This window comes from Callionymus lyra, chromosome 19 (assembly GCF_982586985.1).
Source record: "Callionymus lyra chromosome 19, fCalLyr1.hap1.1, whole genome shotgun sequence".
In the NCBI taxonomy this organism is placed as follows: domain Eukaryota; kingdom Metazoa; phylum Chordata; class Actinopteri; order Syngnathiformes; family Callionymidae; genus Callionymus; species Callionymus lyra.
The window spans coordinates 15,959,104-15,974,119 of NC_141836.1; the positions used below are offsets into that span (position 1 = coordinate 15,959,104).

The 15,016-nt window shown below is 38.8% G+C and overlaps 1 protein-coding gene across 2 annotated transcripts in view; it reads right to left on the reverse strand.

Annotated features, from left to right (window-relative positions):
• LOC148059721 (sodium/potassium-transporting ATPase subunit beta-1-interacting protein 3-like) overlaps positions 1–10,666 on the reverse strand; it is a 45,430-nt gene extending 34,764 nt beyond the window's left edge. The window contains exon 1 of one of the 2 annotated variants that reach the window (XM_087782054.1): positions 10,381–10,666. In XM_087782054.1, the coding sequence (XP_087638180.1) occupies positions 10,381–10,434 (54 nt within the window). In that variant the 5' untranslated portion in view covers positions 10,435–10,666. The remainder of the gene's footprint in view (positions 1–10,380) is intronic. The other variant, XM_087782053.1, reaches the window with a different exon arrangement.
• Positions 10,667–15,016: the final 4,350 nt, after the last annotated feature.

Consider the following 15,016-nt stretch of genomic DNA (forward strand, 5'->3'; position numbering starts at 1 on the left):
AAAAAAAATTGAAGTATGAAGCAACTCCAATCTCTCACCAAGAGTAGAAGACTCATCCTTAAAAAAGTAGACGGAGAAGTTTAAATAATACATGTTCCTAAAACAAACATGACTGGAAGCCTGCTAAAAAAAGACGCCTTTGCTCGAAGATCCAGGCTATGTGGATTAAAAGCCACGCAAGCTGATCTAGAGTTTATTCTTGAACAGGCGATGGATCCTGTGAAATAATTCCACTTCTATAAGTCTATGAATCACAAAGAGCAACTGTGATGCCGGCGGAGTAATTTCTGGACGAATGGCATCGCCGGTGCCTTTTGGAGGCGAGGGAAAAAAAATGGGATTTCATAAGATTGGCGTTTTATCGCCGTTATAGTTTAATATTGCGGGACCACTGGCGTGGAACGTACACACATGGCCTTACACACACAACCTTGAGCGTCGGACTCGCACACTCAGCCCAAGGTTTTCAGCATAACCACATAATTAATGGCCTGTAAAATTGAAGACAATAAAAATAATGGAGAGAGGAAAAAAAAACAAAAGGCACCAAGGACGCATAGGAAGTTGAGAACAAACATGGCATTAGCAATTTAAAACTGAAGGGTATTGTCATTTTTATAAACCACTGCTTGCTGTGAGGTTTAAGTGGATATAAGGGTATGCTTTCTTAACTACTTTAATCAAATATGGCCTTTGTTTTCAACGTTTCCATGGTCACAAATGCTCACCAAAATGAGTAAAGGAAGACCTCAAAGTGGTTTTGGGAGCTGCCAAATACAGGATAAGGTCTCAGGGGGTCGTTCACATAATTGGCCCGGAGTGAGAGGTCGAACCCTCACCCATCCCCCCCAAGCCTCACTCCTCGCATATCTATTTGCATCTCTCCCCGAAATCTCCAGAGTCCCCGGATCAGAAGGTGAATCAATAATTCAAACCCGGGGCCCCAGCAGGGTGAGCGGAGGACTGCAGTCGGACAACGGAGGGATGGAAGGGGCGAGAACAGGAGGCTTTGTCGTGCCTCAACAAAGGCTACACATTAGAGGTGGAGCCCGGATGCTCATTACACATTCAATCGCTGCATCCTTCACTTCCCAGGTTGTATTAGGGGTTCTCAGGTGGGTTGATGGCTCGATGGGGGAGGGGGCAACGTTGCTCAGACAGAATTTATCGTGCATTCACCTTGCCTCATGACCCGACACACTCCTATCAAAGAGAGTGTGTCACCGAAACATAGCGGTGTGTGTGTGTGTGTGTACTGGAATCATATCATGGCTTGATGTCACTCAAGAGATTTCATCTCATACATAGGAAACAGAAATGGATATGGTGAGGCATTTTATCGAGATTCCTGGTGAATAAACTGGACTGTAAAGCTGAAGGGACGAGGGCCAAATCCGGCCGATCAAGTCAATTTAACAGTTCCCTGGCATAATTATTTAGTAAAATCGATAGATAGATAGAATAGATTTATAGGCAAAAATGTAAGTCCATTTTAATGTAGCGACTAGAGCCGAGTTGTCTTCGTCTTCGCTAAAAACATCAAGTGTGACTTTTTGGATTCTACCGTCTACACTGGAAGTATTCGCGATATTTACCTGCAGTACTTCCTGTCTGTGTAGGATGTTGGTCTAGCAACTAGCCTTGGGGCGTCCACTAAAAACAATATATGCTGTGTCTCAACTCCCGCACTTCTCTAAGTGCACTGCTTTAAAGTACACTGTAAGTTCAATTACCTGCGCAGTGCTCAAATTTCAACAGGGTAGTACCGTCTCAAATCAAACACTGCCGCCACGCAACTCCCTAAAAGGACTCCAAAGCTTCTTCTTCTACTACTTTTAACGCTGATTGCAACCAGCCGTTGACAGCGATTTTCGACAAAAAAAACAAGTTCTTAAGTTGGGTTTCATTATGTTGTTATTGTTGTTGTGTTGTTTTATGGTAAAATTGGTGTTTTCTGTTTACGCCGGTATCTGCTCCGAAGACGCGCCGTCAGTGACGTAGCTTCCGATTAGCATCATCTACATCACTAAGATGTTCAGGGTGGAACGTGTCCATCGATCCACACTGACTTTTTTTGCACCAATCGAGTGCTCATTGCGCACTTCATTTTCGCACACTGCTCATCGGGACACACTTGTGTACTCAAAATATTAAGTGTAAGTGCAGAAGTACGCAATTTCAGACAAACCCATGGACATGTTTAAGTTTTTCCAGGAAACAATTCCTCTTGTCGGAGCTTCAATACATGAAGGACGTTACAGACAACACCATGAAAGTATTTGGATGTTTTTAAGTTTGTCTTTTTGGACGAAAATGAAGACGAGGAATGAGCATGAGTCGCTATATTAAAATGGATTTTTTTTATTAATCCCAACCCTTAGATGACATGAGGGTGAGTAGAAAATCAGTGAATTTTGGGTGAACTATGATTTTAAAGTTCCATAAATTTGATCTTAATCTTAACTGAATTTTTCAAATTTGTTGGGCTGGCGACTTGGGACAATACTAAAATTAAATTAAAAACTAAAAGTTTTTTAGGATTTTGACTCCCCTGTCTTAGCTTTTCTTTTGCATGGACTCTTCAGTTAAGTCACGAAAACGTTATCTAAAAACTTTTCCAAGGTCATGGAAAAATACAAAAGATTTTTCATCCTTCAAATGTACAATTTATGAATAGAAGAAGAAGAAGGGACTAGTGAGTCCAGGCTGTTTTTAGATGGCTGTGCAATCAGCCCGAGTGAAGACCACAATCATCAATCATGACGATAATAAGAGGACACACACCTGCAGGACGCCGAGATCATCATCATCATCATCATCATGGTCTTCAAAACCAGATTGGGTTTTTTTCTCTCTTCCACAGGGAGTAACACGATCACTTGCATTCTTCCGTTGGCTATTCTTATTTTATATCATATTCAATTGTGAAAGCCAGCTCAGAGGAAAAGGTTTACAGAATAAATAACTAAATAACTAGTGAAACCCAGCCGAGGATCTGAAGTTGCGAGCTCATAAGTATAACCTTACCAGCGGCTCTCCACATGAAGCTTAAATTGAAACCAGCAAAATAGCTTTATTGATTTTCATGACGACAGTCCGGACAAAAACTTCAGTTATATCACTGTAGCTCCTGGTCACATAACCCAGGAAATCCTATGATCCTTGTGAAAAGAATGAAAACAGGCCACAGCACGCCATGTCTTCGAGAACGAATGGAAAATACCTCAAGGATTATGAATTGTGACCTTAATATATGAATACGAATAAGCTGGCGGTTATTAGCCAGCATTGTTAGAGGGCCCGTCATTGTCTGCATTTTTAAAAAAGACATTTTTCCGCCACCAACATGCCTTTACAAATTCTAAATAGATCCCCAATACAGACATTCAGGCCAACATTGTGACGCAGACGGAAGAAATCATGTTTCAGGGACTTGGACAAGAAGACAAGGTTTTGGTTCCAGGATTAAGAAGTGGGCCATTTCAGGATAGATTTCCTTATTTCCCTTCGTGGCCTAGTTTGTGCATTATTTGTGTCTACTGCTGCAAAAACAGTTTTGACTTAAGAGTTCCGTCTCTACATTCCCAAGTCAGTAAGATGAAGAATATAATGAATTAAAAATATGTTTACTTTTGATGACCTACTTTCTTAAGTTCCTTGTATTGTGAATATTTCTATGAGTCTATCTTACAATGGCCGAACTTAATAGACCCTGTTTAGTGCTGAAACAAAGCAAACTTTTTACAATTTCCAAGTATTTATTACTCAATCTTTTAACTTTATAGCTAACCAGGTTTCATGATCTCTCCAGGCTGAAAAAAACACGTCTTTTATTGTCTCATTACTGCCCAGCTGCTGCGAAATTGTGATCTGTTTACTCATTTATATTCCACATTATCATCTTGGTTTCTGCAGAGAAATGGTACGGATGAAAGAAAACAGCTTCATTTTTTTTAAATAGTTGATGCGCTCCTTTCCCAGGGAATGACGTAGATTCTCAAAATAGAAAGTGGACATCGAGACACTTTTCTTTCCTGGCTCTGGGAAGAACTTTAGGTGAACCTACTTATTTAGAATTTCCTGTACTCTTCCGCTATGATGCTGAATAAGGGGAAACGGGTAGTTTAATGAAAGATATGAACAAAATAGTTTCATGCCCTGTAATCTAATATGGGAGTGTTTGAATGCGACTGACATTAAAACAAGATCAGTAGTATTATTTGCTATTTTGGTATGTGTGTGTGTTTGCACTCTTCACCGCAGACAAATGAGGTAACCTAGAGGAACTAAAAGATACATAGAAAGAAAAAAAAAAATCCTAAATAGTACAAATAAAACTTGAGATCATGGAGTCATTATTTCATGTTTGCTAAACTAGTCAAGTTTTAGCATGTTAGCATCTGAATGGTTACAAGGCGTTGGATCTAGTTGAGTAAATTATGTGAAACTTTGTTGAAGTAGTTAATAAAGCTGGATATTTGATGGTATTATATTACCATTTTTAAATACATTTCACTTTTCGATTCTGAAATGTTTCTCCTTTACTGTTGTTTGTCTAACATTGTCTTAAATGTTTTTTGTTTTTTTTAAGTATTTGTTTTACTCATTATTTTTCACTGGTGAATGTAAATTTGTTTTCAGAAATGCACAGGAAATATAACCACTTTCGTAAACGTTGGAGAGACCTTTTTTTTACCGTATCTTTAAGTTCTCAATCATTATTGTCAATAGTTGAGCACACGTATTCTTTTACTTAAACCATCCACAATAGGACCTGAACCCCTTTCTGCTTCTTTAAAAACTTGAAGAAAACTTCCCATAACTTTAAACAAAAAAATGCTGTTAGATTGAATTAGATTGTTCCTGCAGAGAATTGCCGAGGCCAACAGCAGTCGATGCAATTTTCACTGTAAATAAAATTTTACGACAGGCACTATAAAAACTGGCCTGTATTTCCCTTTAACAACGTACGTTGTGTGAAATTTCCACAACTCGTGGACTGGTATAAGGGATCGGATATCCAAAAAAAATGAAGGTTAGTCCTAGTGTGGCATAAAATAATAATTAAAACATTGTACTCTTTATTTGAGGCTATTCTTGTGGAGACATTCACTGGAGTTCCTTTACTATCATTTCTCATGATTTAATCTTTAACAAATAGCAATTGATGACTCGTAATAAAAAATAAATGACAAAAATAATACAAAGTGTAATCGACAATAATCATCACGCAATGCTTTAAATTTGGGGTTTGGCTAAAACAACTTTTGTATAACCATTTTATTATTCTGGATATGGTTTAATTGCATCATGCCAGTATTAGTGATACAATTTATAGCAGTTTTACACACCCATGATACACTCCAGGGTGTATTAATGAAGCTAAACTGCACAAGTTGAATCCATACGAAGATCCGACATAACTTTTAATCAAATATCTCTCACAGATATTTTACCCCATAAGAAAGACCATCAGCCTTCTAGCTGTTATCTGTCCCCAGCATTAGACCTACTAACCCATAACTCACGGGTCAGAATGTGCAGCTGCAGAGGTGGGTGTGACCGTGTGTGGAGTGAAATAGGGTCTTCGCAAGGTTGCATTTGAGGCCGGCCCCGGCATTTTCAGGGTCAATGTTCAGTTGTGAACTCATTACCCTTCCTAACTGTGATTATGTTTGTGGGAGATAAAAAAAACACGACCACCGTGACCAATGATGGGGCCTCTGTCATCAATCAAACATTGTCCAGAGCGCTGCACCCATCAGGGTTCTTCCTCGTGGTCTGGACCGGTCCCACATAAGGATTTGGGTCAACTCATCAAAAAGAACCCGCCCCAATGGGACCAAAACAAGCTCTTCTATTTCTTTGGGTCCAAACAAATCATTAGACACGTTGAGCTTCCTGCCAGTAAGCGCTATTCTGGTCCAGCTACAGTGAAACAATATCAGTTCATCAGAGTCCAAACATTTGATATCCTGAAATTATTTTGATATTTCACGATGCCTTCAAAGTCCACGAATCCTGCGCACAAGTGGGATGTAACAGTATCAGGTGACCCCTGGATTAATCCCAAGATCTGATGCTGACTATCTGGAAAAGCCAATGGGCAGAGAGAAAGCGTCGACCAATGGGACTAGGATTGTCAGAAGAACCGATACAATGATTCCATCTTATTATGGTACCATCAGTACCAAATACACATGTTCTTCTCAGAACCGACGGATAACCTCCGCCGACTTCAAAACAAATTAAACGCTTTGTGACCCTGGTCTAAAAAAAGCACTCTATAAATATAAATTACTTACTTACAAACTAAAGATTCAAGGCGGATACATTTGGATTGGAAACTCAAGTAGGGAACACTTCGCCAAACACTTGAAAGACAACCCGACTTGTTTCAAAGAAACCAAGGTGAGTAAATTTCACTTTGATATAACTTCAGGTTAAACTAACAACAAACAAACAAACATTCTGTTATTTGAGATAAAGACACTTAACTCTACAGACGTCCGTTTATAATACTTTATTTTACATTGACGATTATTGACGTTATTTGATGTGACATTATGAGATGCTTGCTGAACTCGTGTTATTTTTCCTTTACAGTAAAATTCCTAAAGAAGATGTGAAAACATGGGTCATGTTTATACTTGAGTGCTGCTCATTACTACCGTTTAAATGTATAATAGTAGAAAGCTTTGATATTTATTTACACATTTAAATGTAATGTTTTGATTTGTTATTGTACCTGTACTGCTCAACACCGTGTGAATGTTAGTAAGTAATATTTGTAGAGCGCTTTTCTAGACCAGGGTCACTAATGTAAGGAGGAGCCTGACCATGAATAGATCTGAAAGTAAGAACCAGAATTTTAAAGTTGATCCTGAAAGAAACTGGCAGCCAGTAAAGAATTTTAAGGATGGGAGAAATGCAAGTTCTTCTACTAGATCGGGTTAGAATTCTCTCTGCGGAGTTTTGTATTAACTGCAGGCGAGACAGCTCCTTCTTGTTTAGACACAAAAATAAACTGTTACAATAGCCTAAACGAGAAGACACAAACGCATGGATTATAAGCTCCAAAACATGTTGTGACAACATTTTAATGAGTTTTTTCTCAGTTAGAGGAAACAGTTTCTGGTCAGTTTTTTGCAGTGATATATTGTTATGTACAATAGTTGTTGATTGACGGTTGGTTTTCTTTATTTAACCCTTGTCTTATTTCAGGGTCAAGGTGACCCGAAGGCCCGAGAAGCCAGGGAGGTCGTTAACTTTAACCAACACAAGGGATACCACAAACACATTTGTTTTGAGCCACCTTGACCCTGAGTTAATAAAGTTTTGTACTTTACAGTAAAGCCTACTTGAAAAAAAACAAAACATGATATCGAAAAGTATCAAAGTATGGGAAGACTTTAATGGTATTGGTATCCACTACTAAAATGTTAGTAATGTGACAACCCTGAATCTGACTATATCAGCTGCTTCGGTCCCAGACACACGAGTCGCGATGCGAGGTCTGCAGACAGCGGCGCACAATTCAATTAGGAGATGACCGAGATGCCAAAAGAGGTTTGATCAAAGGCACTCGCTCCCGCTAATAAGCTCACACAGCAGTTCACGGCGGCTATTTTTACATCTGGGGAGGATGTTGTTTTGTTAATGGCAGTTTTAGTTGGTAATGGACTGGGAATAACTCGGGGCTCATTGTCAATGCAAAGGCTTCATGGAGAAGGTCTCCTGGCCCACACATGAATATTCATGCCATGGTTGAATACATATACCGACCTGACTTTTCCTGGGGTCGGAAAAAACTCACTGAAGTGTTTCCTGGAGACAGGAAGTGTCAGGTCATCTACAAGCAGTACCGAGGGGGAAATGAGGCCGCGGCCACGCGTCTTCAGGGGCTTTTTAGGCCGTCCCTCTGACAGCTTTATAAACCTCTTAACAAATGACCGACCCCCCTCCTCTCTAATGAGCCACGGAGACTCGGCGAGGGGGAAACAGGTGTGCGTCCTGACGTGGACGAGCCTAAGCAATGTCGACAAGAGGAAGTCTTAGAGTCAAACGAGTATCCAGCCCGTTCACTCCTGATTAATTCAGATGTGAAACCCATTACACCAATAGATGTCGAGGTGGAACTCATCTGTGACGCCTTGATATTCACATGGAATTAAGTGAGAGAAATTCAAAAGGAAACAAAACTTAATCAGTAAGTAAGTTAGAAAAATATTAATAAATGCATGTTACTGAAATATAAACAGTAGACGTCAACAACTAAAGCTGGAAAAGTCAAATGTATTTGTTGATAGTGGTTGGAAATAGCTGCTAAAAGATTTACCGATTGGGTTTTTAAACCTCTCTAGAAAGACTTCAGAACACATTCATTTTTTAAATTCCATTATCATTTAATCACCAATTAGGGATTTGCTTTGGTAGAGTTGTGCAACATTAATCATGAAATAAAATCTTAAACTTGAATTAAAAATACAGTTAAACTATTTAAACAGTGTTGGTTAAGAATTTAAATGGAACAGATGATTATTATTTATGAGTGTGTGAGTCGTTGTCTGTCTTTTTTTGGCCCCAATATGAACTAGCAATGTCTCCGGGTTGTCCCCTGCCTCAAACCCCAAGTAGATGGGACAAGCTCCAATTCCCCGTTTAGTCCTAGTTAGTTAATAAAGTGGAAGAATCGATTAAAGTTCAGCCTAATCCCTTGCTTTAGAAGATGACGGGAGGTATGTTACTCACAAGTTTGACTTCAAACGGAGATGTATTGAAGTCGATAGTATTATTTGTTTAAAGCTTATAAATGTATGCAATGAAATTAATTGTAAATAAGGATAGGCACGTGTCATTTTAGCAATCATGACATGAATAATAATTGTATTCAGAAACTGAATAGGTTACGTTGGTATCTAAGAAATGATCCTACTAATATACAAAGGTATACATAGATTAGCTGCTTGTTTAGCTCATTATTAACACTACAAATTGGTTGTTACTTTTGTTTAACCATCTTGGCCGACAACACGTCGTCCTTCTGCTTCCAGTCCATTCAGCGACACAACAGCATTGTTCTTGAATTCTCTCATGTGTGATACCATCTATCAGGGCTTTCCCCGTTCGACTCCTCATCCCGAGACAACTTTATTGCTCCCTCGGCTCTTCAAAGCAGCGTCGGGGTTGTGGTGCGAGCCAGCCCCGGTTTTAATACCGCCCGTAAATAACATTGTCACACCCCGTCAAGTAACTCCGGTTCGGTGATAGTGGCGAGGCGGGCGAGACTGTGGGTGGATGGTAAAGCTTCGCCCCCCCCCTGAGACTGAAAATGCCAAGAGACCCCACACTTGACTGAGCTGCCTACTGAAGGGCTCAACAGTTTAGGATCACTACGTCCACAGTTTCAGCTGGATGGCTACCTTGATGAACAAATTCTTTAAAAATAAAAAAAATTGGCCAATAGATGACAACAGTTCTGTTAAACCTTGCTTTTTTAAATGGTTTGAAATACTTTTGATTTAATTTGAACACTGATTGCTCCAGGAATTAACTGATAAGTAGTTTAAAATATAACAACAAAATACTAAATGTTCTATCAAGTTATTTATTGTTCAAAACTGCGTTTGTCAACTTAAATATTCCACAGTTACCTTACAATAATTATTTGTTTATCTATAAACTGTAGGTACTTAAGTGAGGAAAATATTTTAAACTTAAATACTCATTCAAAATAAAAGTTGTTTATGAAATAGTATTTAAATACATCGTTGTAAGTGAATAATCATTGTAGAATATATATAAGAGAAATCGAAAAAATGCAAAAACGATCGGAAATATTAGTGGAAAGAAGAAACAATGGTGTTAAACTGACTTTATAAAAAAGTTTTCAACTTAATTAAAAAGTGCTTTTTGATCCATTATCTTTTGAGCACTTCGATTACCAGCTTGACAACACTCTCGTTTCCTCCCAAATTACAAAAGCAAACATAGGTCATTTGATGACCCTAGATGACCCCGAGTGTGTGAGTGGTTGTTTGTGTTAAAGTGACGACCTGTCCAGGGGTGTCCCTCAAACTTACGACCCAAGTAGCTGGGACGTCATAACATAAACAAAAAATTCTCACAATGTCATAGTTTAAAAAAAAAACATCCACTCACAAGCCAAGTACCATGAAACAAACAGTCGCCACAATAAACTTGAATAACAACAAACAACAGTGAAGTGTGTGACTAAAATAGACACATTATTAATAATTTGAAGTATTTTCCACGTGTTTCACGGAGCAAACGATGGTCACTCCTCTTGAGGTGATCAGATCTCGTGGTTAAAGTGGACTTCCCAGCATCTAGAAGACCTGAAGTAGAAAAGTGACTCACCAACTGTAAAGTGCAAATAAAGATGAGGGTGCATCGACCGCTGCAGCAGCCCATTGTGTCCGCGAAACCAACCGGGTTCACTGGGAGGAAAAACTACTTGGGAACAAGTAGTAGATGCTCGAGAAGGGATATCTCAGTCTCAGTCCTGATCCGAGGAGCGAGTTCCCATCATCCCCGGGAGTGTTGCGGTTAGAAAAAGCTCAAGTCCAGGCAACTGCTGCTGGTTCTCTGTCGGACCGAGCGGCTGGTGGTGGTGGTGTGGAGGTGACTGAAGTGGGGGAGAGACTGGAGCCGCTAGGTGAAGGAGGGAGAAGGGGGAGGAGGAGGAGGAGAAGGGGGAGTTGTTTTAGTGAGGTTGTCATTCAGGCGCTGAGGTCAGGATGAGGGCGTCACCCCTTCTTCTGGCTGCCGGTCGGGAAACGTGCGCGCATGGGTTTGCAAACGACGTAAAAATTAAAATAAATACATTATTTTACAATGCAAACCAAAGCATTTCCGAATAAACATTTTAAGTTTAAGTGACACATTTGTTTTTTGATTAAAGCGAGTAAAAGTTTTGATCACGGGATTTATAATGACGCTTGTTCGGTTCAGGTGGCGAGTTGTTTTTTTTATATCTGTGCAACACTACCATCTAGTGGTTTAAAGAGGTATCACACACAGCGTTATGTTATATTTACTTTTTCATGACGCCACCACATTGTTCATGCGGCTACTTTTTTATGTTTGGGTCTAATTAACCCTTTTAAGGAGTAAATTCTATGAAAAAAAAAATGGTTTGAAAATGCAAAAACCTCTTCAATTTTGGGAAAACTAAATATTATCTACACTTCGTGCAGGTTTTTCCTAGATTCTCTGAGACTCCTGTGTTTGTGTCTTGATCTTTAAAGTATATATTTTATCGGGTATTGTTTTAATTGTTTAAGCACTTTGTGACCCTGGTCTAGAAAAGCGATCTACAAATATTACTTACTTACTTACCTACTTCCCCTTTTACACTCTTTCTGCATTATGTAAAGAGTTAATTGGATTCTTTATTTATGTTTAAAATGTATTTATTTTTAATTTTTCATGTTTGCATTACTGTACCAAAGAAAATGCATCGTTGGAGTAACCTTCACTAACAATGGCATTCTTAATATACAACTTTTATGTAGAAATTTAAAATACATACTGTACATGAGAAGAAATTTGAGAAAATGGGGCATTAAATCAGTTTTTCACAATATATAAACGAGAATTAGAAGTTTCTTGTTGTTATTTTATTATTGCTCAATATACACTGTAAATAATCTGCTGTGTTGACTGTTTATCAATCGTTTTTAAAAAATCAAGTCAATAGTTGCACTATTGCTAACATACAGTCATATTAATAATGTTAAATTAAGGTTGTAGTCATCTTTGTTAAATTAAGGGTGTGACTCCTTTATTAACACATTAACTGTTATCGTTGATTCCGACCATAATAAAAAAATAATAATAAAGGAAAGGATTTTGACTTCAAACAATTATTGGTGGTACAAGCGCCTGCAATAATAACCCGTTTTTAATAAGCTTTACGAAGAATTTTCGATTACTTCAGACTGACTGAACTGGTATGCCCTATTCTCCTTTAATATCTTTAAGCCTCACCTCGCATTCTTTCCAAATCCCCCTTTGCCCTCGTCTCCCTCTCCTCCCTCACTTCTTTTATTTGAATCGCCACATGCCTCGTGGGCAGCCGCTGCTCAGTGTGATATATAATAGAGCAGATTTTAAAAGCGACACTCTGAGTCGCCCTCCTTCTTCTCCCTACACTCGGAGTGCTGGGAGGCAGGTCCCACCTCTCTCCTCACCGGGCTTGATAAATCTTTTACACAATTGCCGACTGAGTGAGGGAAGCCTTCACATTCCATTTCATCATTCACTCCTCCGCTTTGCTCGACTAAAGTGCTTCTCCTCTCTTCCACAGCTCACCTGCAGGAGAAGCTCAATCCCACCTTCCCAAAATAATCACTGCTGATACAAATTTGAAATCTGCTGGATCTTGATGCGTCTACAACAACTTGTTATCATCCGCTGACACTGCTGTGCTGGCCCATTGGTCTTAAGACATCCCAGATGCAGGGATGGGGATTTAATCTGTTCATCTGATCCTGGGTCAGCAAATGGTGACAAGGATGGCTCACGGTCCACAGTTTAGGGTTTATATTCCGACAGATGTTGTCCACAGTGTACACGACCATGATCAAATGTCCAGCGATAACACTGTTTTCATGAAATATTACATCTTCTGAGGAAAGAACTAAACTAAAATATGTGCCATAGTGGTGTCTATTGAAACCACTTTAAGACATAATAAAGCAACAATAAGTAACATTTTGACTTTTTTTTTCTTCCTTTCTGTAATTACGAGAAAATCCCTCAAAAAAGGACATTCGTCATTAGGCCATGACATTTATTAAGCTAAATAAGCAGCAATTTTATTCTTGTATATATACGTTTTTTTCAAAACATTTCTTCAACTAACTTTAAAAAAATGTTTTGAGGGATTAATATATACTCAAAAAATTACACACAAAAAGGAGGGGAAAAGTATATAATTGTTATGTGAAAATGTAAATGAGTAATGAATACAAAATACACTTTTTAATGCATTAGAACCATTTATACATGATCATACTTTGACATTACGAGGGCCGCATAAATACAGTCAAGAGCCTGTATCTCGTTTACCAATAGTTTAATGGAAATATCTGATATTGCTTTTACTCTATTCCGACACTAGGGGGAGCCATAAACACCATTTTAAATCCTACGGGTTGGGCCTTTAACTTTATATTCTTGAATTACGAATGAGATTGTAATCCATGACGCATTATAATATGATTATCAGCTATTTTATGAATTAGGAAAAATCATTTAATAACATACAATCCCCAGAATTTCACATAAACAAAGCACCAAACAAAAAACACTGAAACAAATGAATTGTGTTTGGCTGATGGGGTATAAAAGAAAAGGCCAACATGCACTATGGGGTAGAGTCGCTTATTCGTTATTTCATCCTAAACTTGTGTTTGCTAGCTCTAACTGAGTTGGGTGCGTGCGCAGCAGCAGCAGTTGGAAGCCATACAAGTGGAAAGAAACAACCAGTGACCACCAAACTGACTTCCAAGGAAGTAACAAATTAAAAACAAATCAACACCACTCCTTGGCAGAGGTTATGATTCCCTTTAAGACACTATTGAACAGACCCTAAATCTAGCACACAACCCACAACTGTACTGTTTTTAAATTGTGTGAGTGTTATTTAAGCCAGACAAGGTCAGCGTGATAGTTCTTTAAAATGCTTAATGCAGTTTCTCCTCATTGTCCCCTGTTTCCAACCACCCCACGGACTACGTGGGTGTGTGTGTGCGGAACATTTCTTTTATGGCGAGCGGGCGCTGACCCCACTGAGGCTGCTGTTTGTTCCACAAAGACACTAATGTGAAGTGACAGGACAGCCAGTGGTGCACTGCTCTGAGGGTACCAGCATTGTGAAGGAGACCAAGCAGTCTGGCTAGCACTGGACAACAATGGAGGGGAGACCTGGTAAAGGACAAGGCCTTTTTATCCAGTGTTGAAAAGGGCATTATTCTGCCGCCTCTTTCTTCGTCGTGAGTCTTTCTTCTCGGGTTTTGGCGCTGAAATTCACTGTTAAGTGTTTCACACTGTGACATAAAAGTTATAAACAACCTGATCATATATAAAGAAGAGTAATTTTAGTTAAGAGTTGCATTCTATTATTTAAATAAAAATAAAAAAACTCTTGACATATTGTAGAAATGGCTGCAACTAATGACATCAAATGACAAAAGTAAAGTATTTCATGGAACAGTAGGAGATGTTGGAGATGTTCCTTCATTTCCATCGTGCAGAAGTAGTAGTAGATTGCAGAAGTAGTATTCAAATGCAATGTTTATCCTGATTTTACTTGATATCACTTTGAAAAAAAAGAGCTGAGAGCAAATCTATCATTCAACATAGCAGCGAATTACAGCCACCTTGGGCTGTCCCACTAGCAAATGAATCCTTTATTTAGAACTATGCTCATAAAAGTTTAAAATTCTGTAAGTGCCCTTGGAGGCAAAGTCTCATCTGATTCCCTTCATTTTTTCCTACACAGGGAAACGCTCGGTACTCAATGAAGAATAAACACAGGGGCTAATACAAGGAGCATGTACATTATTAATCCTGGCATTATGCTTGGTGATGAAACACTTCCATGCCATACATGTTGTGGAACAAGGTGGTTCTTTCATTCGCCGCTTGGTGGCGTTATTCTGTGTGGTCCATTCGGAATCATTTGGTGTTGAGACTGCCGAGTCAAGTCCGACAGTGCACGCTTGGTAAGTACATAATACATGGGCATTTGCTTTCAAAATAAAAGCAGGATCACAAAACCTCACGCAACATTAATATTTAGGCACATTTGGGCTTAAGTTTAGAAAATGCTTACGTGGACTGTTTACATTGCATGGGAAATGTTCTGTATAGTAATTTAAGGTGAGGAAGGATTTAGATTTTATTTATAAAATATATTATATTACATTTTTTGTTTACCAGATGCCTAAAGAGCAGCTTTTTATGTTATATTTGCATTGCATGGTTA